Source organism: Mercenaria mercenaria, chromosome 8 (genome assembly GCF_021730395.1).
Source record: "Mercenaria mercenaria strain notata chromosome 8, MADL_Memer_1, whole genome shotgun sequence".
NCBI lineage: Eukaryota > Metazoa > Mollusca > Bivalvia > Venerida > Veneridae > Mercenaria > Mercenaria mercenaria.
In genome coordinates, this window is record NC_069368.1 from 13,645,789 (window position 1) to 13,669,398 (window position 23,610).

The 23,610-nt window shown below is 33.8% G+C and overlaps 2 protein-coding genes across 2 annotated transcripts in view; both read right to left on the reverse strand.

The window, feature by feature from the left end:
• Positions 1-557: 557 nt before the first annotated feature.
• Positions 558-5,285, reverse strand: LOC123565926 (baculoviral IAP repeat-containing protein 2-like). Its single transcript, XM_053549408.1, has 4 exons — positions 4,680-5,285; positions 2,407-2,615; positions 1,884-1,971; positions 558-885 (listed from the first exon to the last, which is right to left on the reverse strand). The coding sequence occupies exons 1-4, from the start codon at positions 5,215-5,217 to the stop codon at positions 623-625; spliced, it is 1,098 nt and encodes a 365-aa protein (XP_053405383.1). The 5' UTR covers positions 5,218-5,285; the 3' UTR covers positions 558-622.
• A 4,478-nt stretch (positions 5,286-9,763) lies between these two features.
• Positions 9,764-23,610, reverse strand: part of LOC123565576 (uncharacterized) — a 46,587-nt gene continuing 32,740 nt past the window's right edge. The window contains exons 4-10 of the mRNA XM_053550345.1: positions 22,096-22,158; positions 18,878-18,955; positions 17,142-17,219; positions 14,480-14,575; positions 12,243-12,386; positions 11,836-11,961; positions 9,764-11,126 (exon numbers count right to left, since the gene is read on the reverse strand). Coding sequence (XP_053406320.1) covers positions 10,957-11,126; positions 11,836-11,961; positions 12,243-12,386; positions 14,480-14,575; positions 17,142-17,219; positions 18,878-18,955; positions 22,096-22,158 — 755 coding nt within the window. The 3' untranslated portion in view covers positions 9,764-10,956. The remainder of the gene's footprint in view (positions 11,127-11,835; positions 11,962-12,242; positions 12,387-14,479; positions 14,576-17,141; positions 17,220-18,877; positions 18,956-22,095; positions 22,159-23,610) is intronic.

Genomic DNA, 23,610 nt, shown 5'->3' on the forward strand with positions numbered 1-23,610 from the left:
TTGAAAGAATGTAAGTTGTACTAAGGTCTAGACAATCACGGAAAGCATGCAGCTAAAATATAAATTCTATTGCTTGTCCGTTATTTTTCACAGCTTTGTACAGCTGTGGAGTTTATGTCATATCATGTATCTAAATAAATGTCACATTCCCCTCCCCAACTCAACGATCTTCACTGTTCGCCGAAATTTCAAATAAGGCACATGCACCTTTTTCCAAGTTACTCAACTGTATTTATTATCTTAATCAAACATTTCCAGTTTCAAAGAATTCTATAAGCTGATGACTAAGCTTGCAAACATATCTCGAACATTCTTACTGAAAACAATTTACTTTTACCTATTTCCTAGAGGATAACAACATAAATCTATATGATATGTTCTGGTATTGAGAAATCAATGCATTTTTATTAAAAGGATATTTTGACATTTTTGAACATGTCAATCGTAGTTAATGAAATAATTAGCAAATACTCGAAAAACTGTATTTGGCTATGCATTGCTCAATTTAAGATATGAAAACAATGACTGATATAGAATACTACACACACACGCACGCGCATGCACACGCGCACGCGCACGCATACAGAGAAGAGAATCTACTGTTCAACATTGGTTTTAACGGCTATGATAGAAAAGCTCTTTTCTGTTCTTTGATCTTCTGTTGACACTCAAGACATACTTTGCGTTCCTGTGCACAGACCCCGCAGCAAACTAGGTGTCTGCATGGTAGAAATACTATCTGTACCTCTCTTTCAAAGCATATTTTGCATATGATCTTCTGTGCATTTTCCCTACCGTTTCTAGACTCTTGGATTGAAAGCGAGCCTGTTGGAGCAGATATCTTTGGCCTTGCGCCTGTATTGTAAGGATTGTTGGTATACAACACTGAAAGAAGAAAATGAAAAAGTTCCGCCTGTTTTGTAAAGTATTAGTAATACTATCTCAGGTGCGTGTCAGTACTTTTGTACACGTAATACTGTAAATATGTGCAGTAAAGACCCGTTAGCTGATATGAGGAGTGTTACGGATTTCGTTACATAAAATGAACATACTCATTGAAATCGAGCCCGATTTGTCTTGCTTTTTCGCGTTTTTTTATGCTATCAAATGATCTTTTGACACCCTTCTGGCGAAATTACAGCTAACATTTAAAGTAAGGAATAAAATTCCAAAGTTTCTTCTGTTTTGATGACGTTTAAAACATTAAATGTAAAGTATATTATCCCGAGTATTGTCTATTGGAATCTCTAGAAGCACAAATATTTTTTTCTTCCACTGAAGAACATAGTTTTGCATTGAAAATGTGCATTTGAAGCAATCATCCTACCATCTTTTATCATACTGATATGAGCTTTATATATATTTAAGTCAAATCAGCATTGTATTCTTTCTTATTTTACTAATACGCTAGATTTGGTAAATGTATGGAACAGAGATATCTACCATATTATGCACGCTTACCACAATATTCGGGTATGGAAGTACCAAACCTACTACTCAAGTATCGAAATAACTCAGTAAAGGCAGATAATCCAAACCAGTTGTTCGGGCCTTTCTATCTATCACATGTTTATTTGTTTACTTCGGTGATGAACTTTATTCTGATGGCATTTAAAATATTCCGCTTGTAATTTTCATAATTCGTTTAACATTACACAAACCTAAACGATAACGTTTTAAAACTACTATACATAAGATGAAGGTGATGCAATAACATTGTAGTTCGCTCTATGGACTGTATCTGTATCTGTATCGGATCCATTGTAAACACAAAAACTACAAAAAAAAAATATAACTCAATGATTTCTATTGTTTTTGCTTACTGGTTACATACAAGTTTACGTATGTGAATTCTGAATAATCAATTAAATGTTTGAGCTCACCTGATGATTGTTGATTTGTTTCAGATTTATCATTTGTATTATCTATCATAGGCGTTTGTTCCTCGTCGTCCTGGCAGAAACAGGGCATCTGAAGGGAATTGTAAATTTGCATTTATAGGTACATTTGTTACTAATAACACACCAAGAAGCAATGTGTGAAATGACAATACACACATTAATTCTGTTAAAAAGGGGATGGCTCTAACCATATAGAACTAATTTGATAATTTTTAAACATAATTTGAAATGAACTTTGTAAGAAAGAATCCTAACGATCTTTCGACTTCCTCCTTTCTTTGTAAGCTTCGAAATTATGAATAAGGTAACTTAGCTAACGAGCACTTCGTGAAAATATCAAGTGACCTTCAAAATACTAAATGAGCAAAGATATATGTTTAGCTGTAACAAAATAGTATTCTATGCATTATGATAACATCGCATATTCACTTTTTATTGCATTGTAATAAAAAACATATGACATAATTACAACGAAATGTTTAAACTACTTGTTCAGAATAATTACCCCTGTGTTATCATGATATCTTTCCGATCGATTTATCATTTGACCCTTTGAATGCCTTTCCTGGTTCTCTTTTATAAAAGCAAGGCCTCTCTGTTCTTCCAGATATCGGCAGTTACCATATAAAGCAGCATGTTGCTCGAAAGGGTCCAGCTCAGGACGGTATCTCAAGTCAAATCCACAATAATGACACCTTGCAGAATGTTTAAAACCTATTCGATACAGATGATGCAAAAGATATTACTATATATTGTTGTCTTAAGGCCAGTAAATCCCCGGGCGGGACCTATGTTCACCATGACGATTTGATAAAAAACATAATGTTTGAAATCATTCGTTCTTCACCGCTAATTCATGTGGTGAAGTTGGTTGTTACTTGCAGAGAGCAGGTTTGTACTGGTACAGATTCTATCCCCTAGTTACGATAACTGTCAACTTTTACATAACTGAATCAACTGCTGAAAAACGGTGCTAAACCAAAATCAAACAAACGAACAAATAAATAAGCCTGTAAAGAAACGAAATTTTAGGTAGTCAGTGAATCTTTAAACAAAAACGAAGCCATCAATAATAATTCAGATTCAATACCTGCTTATGATTCTATCTCGAAAAGTGAAGTTGTTTAGGTGCATTCGAAGGAGAAATTATGTTAGGAAATTAGAGCAATACATATAACTGCATAATTCAAACTGGTAATATACTAGTCTTTTGAGGCGAGTCCAATTTCTGTTTAGACCGGGTTCCTCGATGTAGTTTTAGGATGAGTATTTGTATGAAAAACAAAACTGTGACTAAATTTAAGGATTAAAATATGTATTAACTGATGAAAAAATGATGTCGCTGGATTATCAATAAACCCCCCCCAATAAACAGGACTTCACATGTAGACAAGTACGTGAATATTGAATTGCCTATAAAAGAGTGATTAAAAAAAGCTTTATCTTGTATTTTGCTTCTGACTTCTGACATATTATATGGTTATTTGATATAATTTATCACATTGTGTCTGTAATTTAGCTGTTCTTTACATTTTGATATAAAACCTGTTCAGTAGGCCAAAGGTCAAGCTCACATTGACCCAGAACAGTAGACCTTTTTTGTTGCCAAATAACAACAGAATGCTTTGGTCTAAGATCACATTTGATACATAGTTTACTTATGACTGGTAAATGACTCATACTTACTGATTTTAGGGCGGAATGTAAAAACATACAGTGCACAGTGACCACATAATTTCTTTTCCTTCGATAATTTAGGAATATTTTTTCAGCATTTGACTTTGCTCACCTGCATTTTGTTTTGCATTTCACTCTGCAGGACCAGAGTTATGACCCTTGACTTAGTAAAAAGTATACATTGCATTGTATAAAAGTTTGTGTCACATGTATCTAAAAAGTATTTGACCTAGACTCATAAAACGTTAGAAGAATGTTGTACATTTGGTGTTCTGTTTTGGATTTCACTCAGCCAGACCAGAGTCATGTTACTTGACTTAGTAAAAAATACACATGAAGTGCTTGAAAGTTTATATTTTAGTTATCTGAGAATATTTCACCTACAGTCATGAAACCATTTACAGTGACAGGAAAGAGGAATGAGAGAGCACCTCAATAGGGACAACGCAGGTCTACGAAACGCGGGGGTCATGAGTTCGATCCCTGTGCTGGCTGTATGTTCTCCGTGACGATTTGATAAAAGACATTGTGTCAAAAATCATTCGTCCTCCACATTCGATTCATGCGGGGAAGTTTTGACAGTTACTTGCGGAGAACAGGTTTGTACTGGTACAGAAATCAGGAACACAGGTAAGGTTAACTGTGCGCCATTACATAATTGAAACACTGATGCAAAACGCCGATACACCGCCCCCCCCCCCCCCCGTCACACACACATCCTAAAACAACAACAATAAAATATTTAAGCGGTGGTCGAATAAACTTGTTGATATCCTGACAGTAGAGGTTTATTCAGTCTCTGTTGATGTATTTCTACAGGACTTAGTGCCGAAGTTAGTGTGTGTGTGTGTGGTGGGGGGGGGGGGGGGGGGGGGGGGGGGTGTAGAAAAAGGATGAAGCGAATACATGCTTCCTGTCGAGATTGATAAACTTTATCCGGTTTGGCAAGCTTCATTGGATAAGCCATCCGTCTCGGCAGGAACCACATATTCTCAATAGAAAATAGTTTCTTCTGGAATACAATAGATCTGTTGTAAATAATATAATTGATATAAATAAATGAATAAATAAATATAACACCATTAATAATAATAATAATACCACAATTAAAAAATCCGGCTGCTGCAAGTAGTTTGTTGTAACTTCCATCTCCTCCTGTGAACATTTCAAAAGAAGTTACTCGCGACTCATAATTTGCAAAGGCTGGATGTTTTGGACCATCCAGTAAGGAGGCGGCACGGTTGGCGCCCTCATCTCTTTCCATGGCACTGATTATTTCTGGTGGGCCGTTCTGCATTTCTGTTGACTCCTGTGTCGAGTTAATCTCTCGAGCTATTGGTATATTGTTACAACTGGCACCTGTTAAAAGCGGACAGGGCATATTTTCATGTAATGAAGCTGCATTATTGCCATTTTCCCAAGAGCTGTATTTGAAGTTACAAAAGAAGCAGCTCACTTCGTTAGAACGGCCTTTGCAATATATTCCATTCTTTGCTAGTGGTATAGTCCATATAGGAATCTCTTCTGGAAAGTCTTTAAATGTTGATAAACGTTTCCATTCATATTTTAAACACTCAAATTCACAGTTTGTATCATGCAGATACCTTTTAAGAGAAGAAATTTCCGTTACATCACTCATTGTAATGTGAAATTTTCAAATAAAAAGTTTGAAATGTTTCACTCTTTAATTTCAACTGAGTAGTGGGAACCCAGTTAATTGAGAGGTTTCCCAAACCACTAAACATATGTAAAATTGTTTCCGTTATACTAGTCTCCCTTAGATTAGCATATTTTTCAAGTCACCAAAGCCTTCGAGTGGTTTTCTGTCCGATTAATCACCGTTGATATTTGATGATAATTGAAATATTTAATAAAAAAATATAGGACATCATTTTTACAGGTAGTAGTGATTCGGACGACAATTTGACTTCATTATTGACGTCATAATGATCTCTTTCAGGTCTGCGAGTCAAACGTTATTTATCGCATACATATACATATAAATATATATAATATACATAGCTAGACGTTTTTCTTTGTTTAGGGGATCGTTCATTTGCACTTCTGAGGTAATTGGAATTAATCTATAATTTTTGTGCTTCGTATGAAAACCAGAATTTGAAGGCAAGATTGTTTTTTCACAGTATGGTCAGTCGGCCTATATCAAAAAAATTAAAAGAAATTAGGCACAGGTTGATCTTCAACCCGATGGTTTACTTTTTTCAGGAAACTCTCAGTCTGGGCAACATGTTAGTAATTTAAAGATATTAGTATCGAATGAACTCCATTTAGCCTTATATTGGCACACTGTTTAGTAAGATGGTTAAAATGAAAGTTATGTCACATTTCTTATTACAAATCTTTTATAGAATGAAATAAATAATACTTTTTGCTTCGGTTTTGTAAAGTGCTACTTTGTTTATTTCATATCGAATAAAATGTAAAACGGCGTGGTTGATGTACCTCACCGACCACATTAGTACATATATATTTTCGGAAAATTTTGAAATATTATAATCATTTATTATTATTATTATCATTAATATTATTCATATAGCGCCCTTTTCATGATAAACACGTTCAAAGGCGCTTTACATATAGCAAACGTAGCCTTCCAAGGGGCGAAATTCATCCTCTACTTTTACTGACACAGAGCGATCTGACCAGAGGGACAGAGAGAGATAAAGGCCCCAGAACAGACAGAGAGAACAGAGATAGATAAGGCCTGTCCGGCTAACTTAGCCTAGCTCTTTGCGAATAGACAGTCTGGTTCTTTAACGTGCCCGTTGTATAAAACCGATACACGCTAAGCCGTTTTTTACCTGGGAAGAACCAGTACAGGCATCTTAGTCAGGTGGGAGACACTCAAGAGCATCTCGGAAATTTCCAGTTCCTGGACACGGATTCGAACCCCGGACCACTGGATTGGCAGTCAAGCGTGTTTTTACCACTAGACCACTGGCTCCCCCGGTAAAGAATAAAGAAACATTATCCTAGTGTTAGCAATAAAGAAAACAAGATTTTTTTTTTGATTTTTTTTGATTCTCTTCATGTACATCATACAGACAATAATAATAACGTTTACATAATACATATACAATATTACTCACAATGTTTATATATCAAGTATGTGTCTATTGCTATTATTTCACTTTTATAATTTGATGTTCATATACTATCATTTGTTTAATGTACATCAAGAAAACCTCTTTTGAAATTTCGTATCAATCTCACACCAACCTCTCAAATCTACATACGCATACACAATCATACACACACTCACATATATCCGTGTATACCTATGTGATATAAGCAGATATAGTGTTTTATATTTACTATTTGTATCCATCTGCCATAGTCTAATCTACAAGTTTTTAGGAGGAGTTTTATATTATGTAGTTGTATTATTTGTAGAGGGAATCCATTCCATTTGTTGTAATATTCATTTAATTTGTCATGTTGTAACGCTATTAACTTTTCCGTTTCCAATCTTACCTTTAAGTAAAAACAAGATTAATTTATTATTGACTTCTTGGATTACTTCAATTACTGGGTTTTGAGATATTGTAAATACTGACGGTGAGTTTTTTGAGCGAAGCTAGTAGAATTTATATTGAAAATAATATGAGTTTGTAGCGTGAGCGCTGTATAAATTCCAGTCAACACCATGTCCCTTTTATCTTTATTTCTCAATTTTTTCTTTATAGCTCTTCAATTTTCTATAAGATACATTTTCATCTTGTTTTCATTATACATAGTTCGACTTACGGCTTCTGTAACCGGCGTAACGTTCGATCGGAAACCCCTTTGAATTTGTAAAGCTAAGTAACTGGTAGTATTAAAATCTAATTAACATAAGATTGGTTAGAGTAATAATTCTGTCAAATAGATACTATTACATGTACTAGATATTATTTTATATTACTACATTTTGTGATCATAAAAGACACCTGCACTTTCATAAATTATTAGTGAACCAGTATTTCAATCATCCTTCTGAAGATTTTGATTAGTTTCTTTATTACTTTCCTTCATTTTGCGTCTTTTATGGTCTTTTAATAAGTAAACATACAGTTGACAAACTTTTGTCCTAATGAACTTATAAAATTCAGTTTGATTTTGCGTTTTCCATATTATAACTCTCTCTCTCTCTCTCTCTCTCTCTCTCTCTCTCTCTCTCTCTCTATATATATATATATATATATATCGCTTCTCTGGTCCCAATCAGTTAAAAGGACTTAATGTCACAGCTGATTTGTAAGACATGAAAACAGAGATTTGAGTACATAAAAATCTGCCCACAGAATATCATTTGGCGGTTCCTCAATTACAATAAAATAGAGCCATGTTGGAATGAAAAGTAAAAAGGGCCATTAGATTCATTAATTATGTAAGTGGGGATGCTATATACCAAACGTTCATCGCAGCGACATACTAGGGGCGTTCAATAAATAATGTTACTCCGTGTGTACTTCCGTAACCGGTGGTTATTTTTGAATTCGGTTTTGCAGCCCATTATAGAGCAATTTATGGGGAACAAAACGCCATAGGAATGACAAAAATCGGTAGATTGAAAGTAAAAATATAATCATTTGAGTGAGATGTACTCAGGTATACTGGACTATAGCAAACTTAATTATAACTGTGGTTTGTCCTGGGCATCCAGGGTCTCGGAATAATAGAATAACTTGTAAATTCACAAAATTCTATCACTTTTCAACGAGGTGCATTAATTTGTGATGAGTCTGAGTTTGTTTTTGACTACTAATTGTGTTTTTCATTTTACAATACAACTAAAACATTTACACTCGAGGTTGATTCCATCTGGAATGAATCTCGAGAGCGTGTAATCTTAGTTGTAAGAACCTGTATCGCAATCGAGAATTAAGTATTAGCTTAAAATACAAGAATTGTTTTGACGATGAACATCACACCTGACAAATTTGCAGAGGCTTATTGTACTCAACTTATCATTATTTGATTAAAATGTACACACTCAATTTAATACTGTTATCATTTTTCTATTTTAGTTTTCAAATGTTTATGTAAAGATGATGATTTGTTTTAACTGTTTAAACAGAAAATTGAACTACAGTTCTAGCAGTGGAATAGTAGAATCAAGGAATTGCATATTACAATCTCAATATTTTGGACATAAAATGGCACAGTATTCCCGAATACCGGTTATGGAGCTACACACGGAGAAACATTATTTATTGAACGCCCTCGTATTGATAAATTGGAAATAAATACAAATATAATCATACTAAGAACGCATAGAGACTGTGGTTTCTTAAAGATAAAGATTTCACGTCATAGCCACTATCCGACAGGTGTAATTTACCATTGAGTATACACCCTTTGATACAATATTTTAATTATCTGATTTTTTCATAGAGAAATAGTCAAGACATCTGAAGCATTTAAACAACTTGAAAGGTACATTTCTTTGTATAGGTGTATGGAAATTCTAAATGTCCACACAGAACAACCACAACGCATCCATCCAAGGACAAAAAGTGTTTTCTTAACACAAAACGTTTTCTTAATTACAACAAAGTTGAGTTCTTTCACACACAAAAAGGAACTAAAAAGTTGTCTAAGTTGGTTGATCAGATTTTTATAAACTAATGGATTTGTTCGAAAGTGAAACAAATGATCATTTACACTGAGTGCATAATGCATGTCACATTTCGATTTTCGCCAGAAGTATTCTTAAGATTTGATTTTCCTATCCAGTTTGCCAACCGAGATTTCAGTTTAAAATAATTTAAATGTAAATGTGAAAAATAAACTTTGTCCTAGGAATGATATGAACATAAGAACTATTGTATTACATTTGTCAAAGGTTTACAACAAAACATATTTATTTAGCCGAAATAATTAAAACTGCAAGTTTGTAAACTTCTATTACCCACTTTACCTATTTTGGATGTATAATCAGGAGCGATTAAAAATCAATGAAACTGGAAGTTACATACTATTTTATAAATTTTTCTTTTTGTTCAGCTTGTTGCAATGTCTAAGTATCTATCAGAAGCAGAATTTATATGGAAATCAAATAAGATATAATCTATATTGTCTACAGCGGTCGACTGAAGGACTGAATGAAAGTGACCACTATAGACAGGTGAACACTATATCCAGGTTTTCATTTCAGACATTATATATAAGCTAATCGAAAATCAGAACAGAACTGACTTTTATTTTTCTTGTTTGTATCAGGTACACTTTAAAAGTTTCAAAACATTCATAAGTATATTTATACAATTCTAAAAACATTAAATAAACATTTATTAAAAGACAAAAACATAATAAAAGTTTATGTATTATTCACACACATAATTAATATATTTACATAATTCACAAGGCGTGGTATTTGCTGTCCGGCAGTGACCGCTGTATCGCAATTATGGGCCATCTCTGCCTGCGGTTAACACCTTTGGACACGGTCACGCTATACAATAGGGTTATTATCACAGTAGCTTGATCTGGTATGCAGTATTCGGCTCGAGTGGATTTTGCCAGATCGGATCTCACGAGGCGCGCAAGCGCCGAGTGTGATCCGACCTTGCAAACTCCACGAGAGCCGAATACAAAGTCCCAGAACTAGCTACTGTTATAATGACCCTTTTATTATATACCTTTGCCATTTTGATTCTTGTTGTGTTCTTGAACGGAATCTTCAATGTTTATCGATATTCAATGGAACTTAGTGAAGTTTTTATGTCCGCAATTTATAGAAATGTGCCGGGTCATGCATATTAATGGAAATAGTCCGGCAGCATACTATACGGAAGGTACAATACGGAATTAAAAAAGGTACAATACTGATTTTTTGTCTGTCTGTTCATATTTAATTGTGAAATAAAAGCCGATTTTTTACAGAATTTATATAGGTATATAATAAAAAGGTTTATTATACATGGATAATCATCCGTCGGATTTTAGACAGGCAATTACAGACAGGGTCACGCTATATAAAGGTGTCAACTTATACAGGTTAGACTGTAGTCCACTTTAAATTTCTAAATAATTCCGTATAAAAGAAGAGCGGTGGTCTAATGGTCAAGGTGTCGGCCGCTTAGCCCAACTAGGGTCAAGACCACCCATTCTCATTATGACATCCGTATTGGGTTTTCCAGAAAGCGGGCTAGAGAGTGGTTTATATAAGCTTGAAACCTTTATCACAATCGAGCTTAAATGAATTAGACGTACAAACTAAAGGGTGGCAATTACAAAATGTCATATCTTAAATAAGGATCTAGCTCCATATAATAAGTCTTTTTGTTAATTAAATAGATATCAACAAAATGCCGACTAAGTAAATTATCTGAATGTTACAACATTGTAACGTTGAATGTCCAATAGAGCATAGTTATATCATCGTGACGTTGAATGATCCCTCTATCGATGACCGACACACAACACAACAGTGTAACCTGTCTGCACAACTTTCACATGTGGCCAAATGACAGCACGGTAGAAACATAACACACATTTCTTCATCCAAGCAAACTTTGCACAGTGTACGCTTGGCATCCGCCGCTGAAAGCGTTAAAGACAATAACAATAAATATTACATGTATCATAGCTGTTCCAGAAACTTGTGTTATGGCAGTGTCACACAGAGCAAGGCTAATTTAATGAAAGATATCAATCTTGTATGCTTTAATGACCTTTAAACAACAACAGTAACAACAACAACAACACCAGCAGCAGCAGTAACAACAACAACAGCAGCAAACCCCCAGGAAAAATAGACGTCATGTATTTCCTAAGATATATAGGCTACTACCGAACCTCTTCCAAACTGACAGCTAATCATGTGTAATTAGTTTTTATTTACATAAGAAGAAATGCAAAAGACCAAAATGTCAAGTATAGATCAAAAATGAAATGGCTTACATAAATATATGCATGACATTTTAACTGGGAAAAAATGAAAATGTTTTTTTTGCCATCAGACAAGCCCGACCGTTCTGTTTATTTACTACAATATTTTGTTATCTGAGCCTACTACCTATTTTATATCTGGAATGTCTACCAGGAATATATCTTATCAAACTCAGTGTGATGTGCTCATGATTTCAGTTTAACCGAATGTTCAAAGTGATATTTTATTTTGTGCCTTTAGCCTTAGCTTCCAAAGGTTCTGGAGTCTCTCATTTCAATGTTAGAAGATCTCCAGCAAGGTTGCACAAAGTGTATTTCAACTCATTTATAAAGAGTTCGAAGAAGAAATAAGCATACTTACTTGGGGCAACATCTGTAGCGGCAGTCGAGTGTTTTTCTGTACTGCCGTGCTGATTTCGTTTTGCATTGATTCGTGTATCTTTGTGCAACATCAACAATAAAGACTTAAAACGTCGTCTTCCGTTATCTGCGAAATAAAAATATCCGTTTGAAAAGGTCAATTATTACAAAAGCAATGAAAGCATTTACCTGTGAATGACAATATGAGTTAATGTTTTCGACTATATCTTAACAAAAAACTCAAATAGCATGCTTTGACAGAAGTCCATAAATCATGTATGATTTATTCTACAAAATGATTCAGTACACAATGTTTTCTCGTCTATATGCTTCACAAACAAAACAGTCTCCTTTTGGTCAGGAAGCATAGAAAGTCATTCAATCAATAAAATTTACAAAAGTGCTTACTGTTTAGAATTCTCAGCAATCCTTTTGTCACCACACGACACGCCGATATAAATCTCATTATTCGACCTTTTTCACTGCGGCATATCATTGCGATAAACATTGTGAAATCAATGCACACAATACACAACAACATAACAGTTAAACCTGAAATATATTGAAAATTAAAATTATGCTTAGAAAGTCAACATCATCATGTTGATTGTTTGTGCTTTGAAAATGATAACATTTAAATACACAGTACAGCTCATAATTTCTTTCATAAGCTTTGAGAAACATTTGCTATACAAATCTAGAATCAAAAGTTGCAAATGTTCCAATATTTACTAACTCGCAGAGCATGAGAATTTTCTAATTTCTCTGAACGAAATAAAATGACATCAAGGCCACGGAAATAAAATTGATGCATTTAAATACATATAAAATAATATCATGTTCTGATTAAGAAGGCTATTGCAGAATGTAACCCTGGAAGTATGGTTTTGATGTCAAAAAAACGTTATCGTGTGAGTGGATTAAACATGGAAAAAGAATATCCGTATTAACTTTTTTCAAACATTGAGTAAACATTTCTAAACCAATTTTGCCTTTAAAATATAATAGGGTAATTATAACAGTAGTTTCAGCTGTATTCGGCTCAAGTGGATTTTTACCAGATCGGATATCACGATGCGTGCAAGGGCCGAGTGTGATCCGACCTTGCAAAATCCACGAGAGCCGAATACAAAATTCCAGATTAAGGTACTGCTATAATGACACATTTATTACATATTCCTACGTTTTTTATCTGTTGTTTTGTTATTGAACGAAGTATTGAATCTTTATCGATATTAAAATGGAACTAAGTGAAGTTTTTATGTGCACGATTTATAGACCTGTGTCAGATCATGCATTTTAAAAAATGGAGTCCGGCAGCATACAATACGGAATTTAAAAGATACAATACGTTTTTTGTTACCTGTTAATATTTAATCATTAGATAAAAGTTGATTACTTTTACAGAAATTATATAGGCATATAATAAATATAGCAGATAGACAGGTAGTTAAATTTGATTGCCAACTATTCTAACAGTCTGAGAAACTCTTTGAGGAGCAGCAAATATTTTATACAAGTGGCCTCTTTAATTCCAAGAGGAAAATAAGCATATTAAGCCCTAGAGATACTGGTACATGTATGAACAAGATAATGTACTAGTTATTCAATGATAAAGGTCGCTGTCTTCTTCACTTGCCCTTCATCGCTGTGCGTTCGAAACCTCACAAGGGATGTAGAATTCCTTCATTTGAGGAGACCGTCCAGCTGGCCTACATACTGCCTGGATGGAAACTTAGGAGTCGCCATGTGACCGAAACTATATCCGTGTCACGGTACGGACTTGGTCACGTTAGGGAGGAAGATGTATCAGGCAGCTGGTTAGCTCAGTCGGTAGAGCACACGCCCTGTAAGTGAGGGGTCCCGGGTTCGAGCTCCAGCTGACATTTGGTGGTGCCAACATGGAACCGTGGCATGCTTGCTTGGTCAGTAGTACGACGCTTGCAATATATATACCTCCGAAATTCAAGAAGAATTTCCAATTTGTTGGGTTGTATGTCCACGATAGGGGGAAGATGTGCCAGGCAGCCGGTTAGCTCAGTCGGTAGAGCACTCACCCTGTAAGCGAGGCGTCCCGGGTTCGAGCCCCGAACTGACTGCACATTTCTCACCCTGTGACATCCGTAAAAAGTCACAATGGAAGTAGGTCATTGAATGGATACTGTAAGTTTGTGCATATATGACTTTGTCAAGAACAATTACTCTGAAGAAAGATATTAATAGTTTTCAAACTTTTCCCGGATGCTATTGTGAAATATCGTTTAACTTAAAAAAATAATGGTAAAGTAATAATTGTATTGGTATAGCCAACTTGTTCAATTCGATTCATTCAAGAGTCATAACGCAGGAGATACTTTTGCCGACCTGGCTTGTATTTAGAATTAACCAGGGTTTTATAGAGTTGGTTTAGTTCTGAAAAAAATATGATATAGTTGTTCAGCGAACGCAAAAACCTTCGCCTACCAAATTGCCCACACGTTTTGGATAAAAAAATAATACGCATTGACCTCCTTTTTATAAAACAAGCGTATTATAAGTGGCTAAAGAAAATATTAATCTAATAAAATTCAGTAATCATCATATACCGATATCATTTCATTTCGGTACATTATTGTTATTTTTGAAGTATTTATATTGGAACTTACCTGCATCTGCCATACCATATCCAAAGACGTTTTCATGTAGTAATTCCAGTGGCAACAAATTTGTGATATTTTTCCTGGTCAAACTTATCTCAGAATCTAAAAACAAATGATATCTACATGAAATAATAATTTATAATCTATAATTATACTCGATGATGTTTATTAGACTGAACTGTGTTTGGTTTTCGAGTATTAAAATATCTAAAGAAATATTATGTTTCTGTACAGATTCAAAGAACATGGAGTTAAAGAGCATAAAGATTTTATAACTTCAGCCGGCAATTAACGTTGCATTCTGTATTCGAATTTGGTAATGATCGAAGCTTATATAAGGAAGTTAAATACAAGTATGTACTCAAACAGCAAAATCAGTGTAAGGCATTTGAATGGCATCCTAAAACAACAATGCAATTAGATATATTAACATGTAGTTATATATATTCAGGATATTGTATATTTTAATCAGTGCATTTATAGTAATTAAGATCAATGATAGGCAAACCTGATCATATTAGAATCTACTCATGTTTTAAAATACACCTTATCATTTCTATAAAAAATATATTATACGTTTGCCTATGTTAAATTTAAAAATAATACTGATGATAATATACCCACCATATGTTTTTATACGATTCGTTATAATTTAAACATAAAATGTATCTGATATTTTCACTTAAGACAGCCCGAAGTGTGTTAACTTAAGTAGAAATTTGTGTTTGTTTTATCTTAAATATCTTTCACCCTTAAACATTATTTATATACTAAAAATTTTAAACTAGTTTAAAAAGTTATTTCAAATCAAAGATGAATATATTAACAATTTTGTTCGGTATGTTACATATTCACTCGTGACTACGCTTCTGGTGTTCTTTCGTTGAAAGCTATTTAATCTTAAATTAAAACAAAAACATATACTCATTTATTAGTCTATATCGTACGGAGTGGTTATTTATTATGCTCCCTGTCAAAGAAGGAGGGTTGTTTTGCAGATGTCTGTCCGTCGGTCAGCTGGTATGTAGACCAATTGTTTTCTGAATGATAACTCAAGAAGGCTTAAGCCTAGGATCATGAAAGTTAAAAGGGAGGTTAGTCATAACCAGCAGATAACCTATCATTGATTTTGGGATCAGTAGGTCAAAGATCAAAATCACACTGACCCAGAACAGTTAAACGGTTTCCGGATAATAACTAAAGAACGCTTGGGCCTATGATCACAAAATTTGATATGGATATTGAATATGACCAGAATATGATTCCGATCGATTTTGAGGTTAGTAGGTCAAAGAATGAGGTCACATTGGCCCAAAACACGGTTGCCAGATGATAACTCAAGAACGCTTTGGCCTAGGATCATGAACTATAATAGGTAGGCCAAAGGTCAAGGTAAAAGTGAACCGAAACATTTCAACAATTACCGGAAAATAACTTGAGAACGCCCGGCCCTAGGATTACGAAATCTAATAGGGAGGTTTATGATGACCAGTAGATGAACTCTATTGATTTTTATGTCAGTAGTTCTAAGGTCAAGGTCACATTGTTAAATCATTTCCGGACGATAACTTGAGTGCTCTTTTGCTTAGGATCACGATTTTTATAAGTTGATCATGGCCATCAGATGACCCCTATTGATTTTGAGATCAGTAGGACAAAGTTCAGGGTCAAATTGACCAAGAACAGTAGAAAGTTTTTGCCAAATAACTAGAAAATGCTTTGGTCTAAGATCGCATTTTAAACGGAGGTCACTTATGACTGGTAAATGACCCATAGTTATTGATTTGAAGTCAGTACATCAAAATTTAGTGCACATGACAAAATAATTTCTGTCCTTTGCGCAGTTACTAAAGGCAAGGAGGTGGGAAGGGGATGGGCGGGGGCTGGGGGGCGGCATTTCGTGTTTTACGAGCACTTGTTCACATCTAAGGATAACAAAAACTGTAAAATAATGATCATCGAGACCTTAACGAACTGACATATTTCATCTATGAAAAAGAGGATATCAATCGTAAAATAATCTTCTCATTATTATTGATAAACGAACAACATCTTTATAAACAATCTACTTGTGTAATATGATGTAAATGGTTTAATGTATTGCCCCGTACTGTTGCAAAGGTCTTGATATTAAAACTAACTATTTGTAAAGAAACAAAATTAGTGGTTTAGAAATATTGGTTCTTAATTTGACAAAACTGTATCCATAAAAAATCAACAAAATATACTGTAAAAACACTTATTTTTGCTGGGTTTAGATTTGCGAATTTAAAATATTTATTATGCTTGCGAGGTCTTATATTTGCGAAATTGTAAACAAATTCATCTGCTTGTTTCGGCTCTGTTATAAGTCGGGTGTCCATAAAAGTGACATATCGTACAGCGTAACATTTAGGTTGACTACCGTAAAGATCAATAGCTATTTATTGTATGGGCGTTTTAACGTGTCTTTTTACCTATAAATCCTCATGACGTAGCCGTTCCTGTACGAAACAGAACTTTACATCTAATCTGAATCCTGGGGCAGGGATATCAATGTTTGTTTAATTAAACACACTGCAGACGCTCGAAAGACAACGCACGACACACAACGGACATCAAGCGATACGAAAAGCATTGCTCTATTTCATGAGATGACAATTTGAAATAAATTCGTAAAAGATTATACCGTAAGAGGAACGTCCTAATACGTCAAAGATAGGTGGTTTGAAGTCAAGCGAGACCAAGCCTACTGAACTCACATTCCCTGAAATCAACAAAATATACCGTTAAAACATACGTTCGCTGAGTGAAAATTGCGCGAATTTGAAATATTTAGTATGCTTGCGAGGTCTTATATTTGCGAAAATGTAAACAAGATTATCTGCTTGTTTCGGCTCTGTTATAAGTCGGGTGTCCATAAAAGTGACATATTGTAGAGCGTAATATTTAGACTGACTACCGTAAAGATCAATAGCTATTTATTGTGTGGGCGTTTTAACATGTCTTTTTACCTATAAATCTTCATGACTTACATTTTCTTCTAACAAACAAAGCTTACATCTTATCTAAATCCAGAGACTGGGATATCAAAATAAAATACGTAAAAATAAAATAATGAGGGTAGATTTGGTAAGGATAGCCTTTATTCATAAGTCTTCTGTTTTTATAATAAGTAAATAAGAACTGTGAAAGGAGACAGTACTAGGCTATATCAGAGCTCTATAGTAAATTAGTGAACATTTCAGGAAATAAGCTACTACAGGAGTAATCAATACACTAAATTAAGATGATGATTTTGAACAACAGTTTGAATCTATCAATTCAAAATAACATAATGGAAGTGTATCAATTAAATTTCTGCTAAATAGATATGCTTTGTGTCCTATGATGTCATATAATTTGTATGGGATATGGGATATGGCTGGTTCAAGACAGGAAACAAGATCTTATGGTAATACAAGTTGTGTGCATTTTTTTGGTTAAAATCAAATCATAAATGAAACGACAATTGTGCAGATAAGAAATTTTTCACAAACGAACAAAAGACCACGCACATCAGACCACGGACATCAAGCTGTAAGAAAAGCTCAAATTGAGCTTTAAGCGCAGCTAAGCTATAAATTGAAGCATTGTCCTATTTCATGAGATGACAATTTGAAGTAAATTCAATGATTCTAAGAGTGAAAAAGTAGACCGTCAGAGAAACTATCTAAATTAGAAACGGATTTGGCTCTGAAGAATCGATCCACATGCTCTGAAATCAACAAAATATAACGTTAAAACACATACTGTTGCTGGTTTAAAATTTCGCGAATTTGAAATATTCAGTATGCTTGCTGGGTATTATATTTGCGAAATTGTAAACAAGTTTATCTGATTCCTTCGGCTCTGTTATAAGTTCGGTGTCCATAAAAGTTACATATCGTAGAGCTTAACATTTAGACTGACTACCGTAAAGATCAATAGCTATTTATTGTATGGGCGTTTTAACGTGTCTTTTCACCTATAAATCCTCATGACTTAGCCGTTCCTGTACGAAACAGAACTTTACATCTAATCTAAATCCTGGGGCCAGGATATCAATGTTTGTTTAATTAAACACACTGCAGACGCTCGAAAGACAACGCACGACAGAAAACGGACATCAAGCGGTAAGAAAATCTCAAATCGAGATTTTCGCTCAGATTAGCTAATAAAAATAAGCATCGCCCTATTTCATAAGATGACATTTTGAAATAAATTCATGAAAGATTATACGTAAGAGGAACATCCTATTACATCAAATAATCCATGGACATCAAGCGGTTAGAACAGCTCAAATCGAGCTTTTCGCTCAGAAGTGCTTATAAAAATAACCATTGCCTTATTTCATGAAATGACAATTTGAAATAAATTAAATAAATGTAAGAGTGAAGATTATACCGTAAGGTGAACGTCCGTATACATCAATGTCAGGTGGTTCTAATGCAGACGGGTGCCAGATTACTGAAGTCACATTCACTATATAAATCAACAAAATATACCGTTTAAAACATTTATTTGCTGAGTGAAAATTTCGCAAATCTGAAATATTTAGTATGCTTGCGAGGTCTTATATTTGCGAAAATGTAAAAAAATGTAAAAAAGTTTATCTGCTTGTTTCCGCTCTGTTATAAGTCGGGTGTACATAAAAGTTACATATCGTAGAGCGTAACCTTTAGACTGTCTACCGTAAAGATCAATAGCTATTTATTGTATGGATGTTAATCTCTTCTTATCTGTAAACTTTATTGAATGACATATTCCTGTAAAAACACAGCTTTACATGTAATCTAAATCCAGGGGCAGAGATGTCAATGTTTTTTTTCTAAATTAAAATTCCGTAGGCAAGAACACACGCTGACTTTAATAAATGCGTTTCACATATTTACAAAACTAATATGCCTCCCTTCGGGGGCATAAAAAGAGGCGATTTCAGATTTGTAATTACACATTTTCCTTAACTAATAATAGTACATTTTTATGTAATAACTTCATTTATATAAAAATAGAATACGACTCGTTCAAGAAAGGAACCGAGATCGAATGATAATACAATTTTTGTGCGAGCTTTGTTAAAATCCAATCATAAATCAAATTGCTATTAAGCATACAAGTCCAAAGTAGCCATTTGGTGACCTTTACTTTAGACATCATGGTGGAATATGAATGGGATGGAAGAATGGAATCGAGATCCTAAGGTGATTCAAGTTGTGTGTACGTTTGGCTAAAATCAAATCACAAGTGAAGCCATTATCGGGCAGACTATACCAAAATAGCCAGGTAAGGAACCTAGATCTTGTGGTAAATCAAGATTCTTTGAAGTTTGGTTAAAATCAAATCACAAACTGTTATCGAACAGACAAGACCAAAATATTTAATGTCTTGTCCTTTAATGGGCCCTTACTCTAGAAGCCATGGTGGAATATGTTTAGTTAAATTAAGCGGTCATGTGGTTTCTTCGTCTTAAAATTATACTATCCTAAAAACTAAACATGACCAGTATTTGTATATATAGCTATTTTTCATTTGAAATGTTGGAGTAGGTTTGTGCAATGACTAGATTTCCTTGATTGGCATTGTACTTACGGTTAATATTTACCTGAGAATTAATTTTCGCGAGTTGAGGGACCTTGTGAATATAGCAGAAATTGTATCCTCACGAAAATTTCTTTTACAGTAGACATAAGCAGTCAAACATCTGATCTGACAGTCAAAACAAAGTAAAATAATAATAATAAAAGAAATAAGTGTAGATAAGGTAAGGATAGCCTTATTTTATAAATCTGCAGCTTTTATAGTCAATAATTAGACTCCATGCAGAAAGGGTAATACACTATTTTAATGACTGATAGTAAATAACGAAACATTTCAAAAAGGAGCTACCAGAGGATTTATCAATACCATCAATTAAAATGATGATTTTGGACACCAGTTTGAGTCAAATACATTTTATGATAACAAAGTGGAAGTACATCCATTGAATAGTATAAAAGGGACTCTATTTAAATAACTCAGACTGAGCATTGATAATTTACAAGTATGGACATGCATTTTGTGTGTTGCTTAGAAATTTTCATTCTATAGAAAGCTATGTTGTCTTTGAATATGGAGATCACCAAAATATTTTTGATCCTTTCAGGGACAATTAACTCTTGAACATATGGTGAAATATTGCTTGTTCAGGAATTCAGGAAAGGAATCGAGATCTTATGTTGATACAGGTTTAGTGAAAGTTTGGTTAAAATCAAGAAATAAGTGCAAGTTTGATTAAAATCAAATTACAAATGAAACTTATAGCATAGGTTTAGATAAATTTAAATCATAAATAAAACCACTCTTCTGCGGACAGGATATTGTCGACAGACGCACGATAAACGACGCATGACTGACATCAAGTACTCAAAATGCTCACTTTGATGTTTTGGCTCAGGTGAGCTTATAGTAAATTCAAGCATTGTCCAATCTCATGAGATGACAATTTGCAGTAGATAATATTGTGATAATTGTCATCAGTAGCAAGGAATTAGATCATATGGCAAAAACGAGCAAAATTTTTGAAATCTTTGAACATGATTAAAATGACGCATTTGGACAATTGGTTTAACTTTTTATTGTATTTTCTTCAATTCTTAAAATTACTGCCTGTTACAGTCGCATGGTCTGTATTTCATAGTGGTTTCTTATTTTCTCTTTAAATACTTCAGACTGAGTTCTGCTAATTGACAAGTATGGACAAGCATTTTGTGTGATGCTTTAAAAATTTCGATTCTATAGAAAACTATGTTGTCTTTTACTACAGAGATCACAAAAATGCCAGTTTTTAACCCTTTCAAGGGCCAATGCTTTTTGGATACCATGATAGGATATGGATTGTTTAAGCAAGGAACCGAGATCTTATGGTGATACAAGTTGAGGGTAAGAAAGTTTGGTTATAATTCAATCATAAATAAATCTGCCATTGTGCAGACAAGACTTTCTGGCCTTTCCAGGGGCTCTAATTCTGAAACCCATCGTAGAATATGGCTGGTTAAAGAAAGGAATCGCGATCATATGTTGATGGAAATTATTTGTAAGAATTAAATCAAAAATAAAACTGCTATTGTGCAGACAAGGCCAGAATAGCTTCTTTCTCGTCACATGGTGAAATATGGCAGATTCAAGAAAGAAACCGTGATATTATTGAAATACAAGATGTGTGGAAGTTTGTTTTATATCAAATTAAAAACGAAACTACTATCGTGCAGGCAAGACCGAAATAGGCAATTTTCTACTTCAGGGGCTGTAACTCTGGAACCCATGGTAGGATATGGCAGGTTCAAGAAAAGAACCAATATCTTATGGTGAAACAAGTTTTATGCAAGTTGTGTTAAAATCAATTCATAAATGAAACCACTGTTTTGCGGATAAGAAATTGCTGACAGACTCGCGACTGACGACAGACGACAGACAATACATGGCTGACATCAAATGGTAAGAAAAGTTCACATTGAGCTTTCGGCTCAGGTGAGCTAATGAAATCAAGAATTGCCCTATTTCATGACATGAACATTTGAAGTAAATTCAATAAATCTAAGTCTTAAAGATTATACCGTAAGATGAAATAATTAAGGCATAATCACCATGAATAATAAACGAAAAATCTGTATCCATCACCTCTAAGACATAATCATGTTCATCATTCTCTGAAATCAACAAAATATACTGCTAAAGCATATATTTTCGCTGGTTTACAAATTAAGATTTTGAAATATTAGATATGCTTGCGATGTCTTATATTTGCAAAATAGTAAAAAAATGTTTTTGTGCTTGTTGCGGCTCTGTAATAAGTCGGTTGTACATAACAGTTACATATCGTAGATCGTAACCTATAGACCGTCTATCCTAAAGATTACCAGCTATTTTTGTATGGATGTTAACAATTTCTTATTACTTGTAAACCTTCATGAGTTTCTTATTCCTTTAACAAACATAGCTTAACATGTAATCAAAATCCAGGGGTGGAGATGCCAATGTTTGTTTAATTAAACACACTGCACACACAAAACGAATTAAGCGGTCATGTGATTTCTTCTGTTTGTTTTTTTAATTATTTTTTTAAATGTACTATCCTAAACACTAAACATAGCCAATATTTGTAAATTTAGTCATTTTCAATTTAATCTGTTGGACCTTTGTGTAATGACGTGACTTTCTAAATTGGTATTATAGGTATGGTTAATATTAATGTGAGGAGTATCTTCATTTAAGTATTTAGTTTTATCTTGTCATGTTTCATGTAGAAACTATGTAGAACATCACTAACAGGGACCACAATGGAAATAAGGGTTTTCTTCTTTTTTGTGTAATCCCTGATATTGATTTACTGAGATGGTTCATTACATAATTTATTATGTATATTTCATGAAATTTATTATTTTTACCTTGCTGATAGATTTAAATATCATATCATTAATGTTGTTACAATGCTGTCAATATCGAAATAAACAATCAAATGATTAATGTTCGCGAGGTAAGGGACCTCGCGAATATAGCAAAAATGAAACTCTCGCAAAAATGTCTGCTCTTTCAGTAAATATAAGCAGTCAAATATCTGATATAACAGTGAAAATAACAACTTTAGGAAAAATAAAAACTAGATTTAGTAAGGACAGCCTTTTTTTGATAAATCTTCTGTTTTTATAATAAGTAAATAAAAACAGTCAAAGGAGACATTAGCCTTTTAAGAACTTGATAGTAAAGAAGGGAACATTTCAGAATAAGAGCTACCGAAGAGGTTATTAATATCCTCAATTAAAATGATGGTTTTGGACAACAGTTTGAGTCAAATCCATATTATGATAACAGAGTGGAAGTACATTCATTGAAAAGTATGTTTAATGGGTCGATTCCAGAAATCCACAGTTTCATTAATATTTTTAAGATTTACCCCCTAAAATAGACATTTTGTATCCTGATACTTTCCTATAATTTTATATGTTATTACTTTATACATAATTTATTTTAGGTCGATTGCGAAGGAAGTTCTATAACTAATTTTATAAATAATCGCTCTCACACGAGGTTGTTACATACATCTTGTATAATACTTACAGAAAAGGTCAATTATTTGCGATCTGTTTGACTTTATTTGGTAT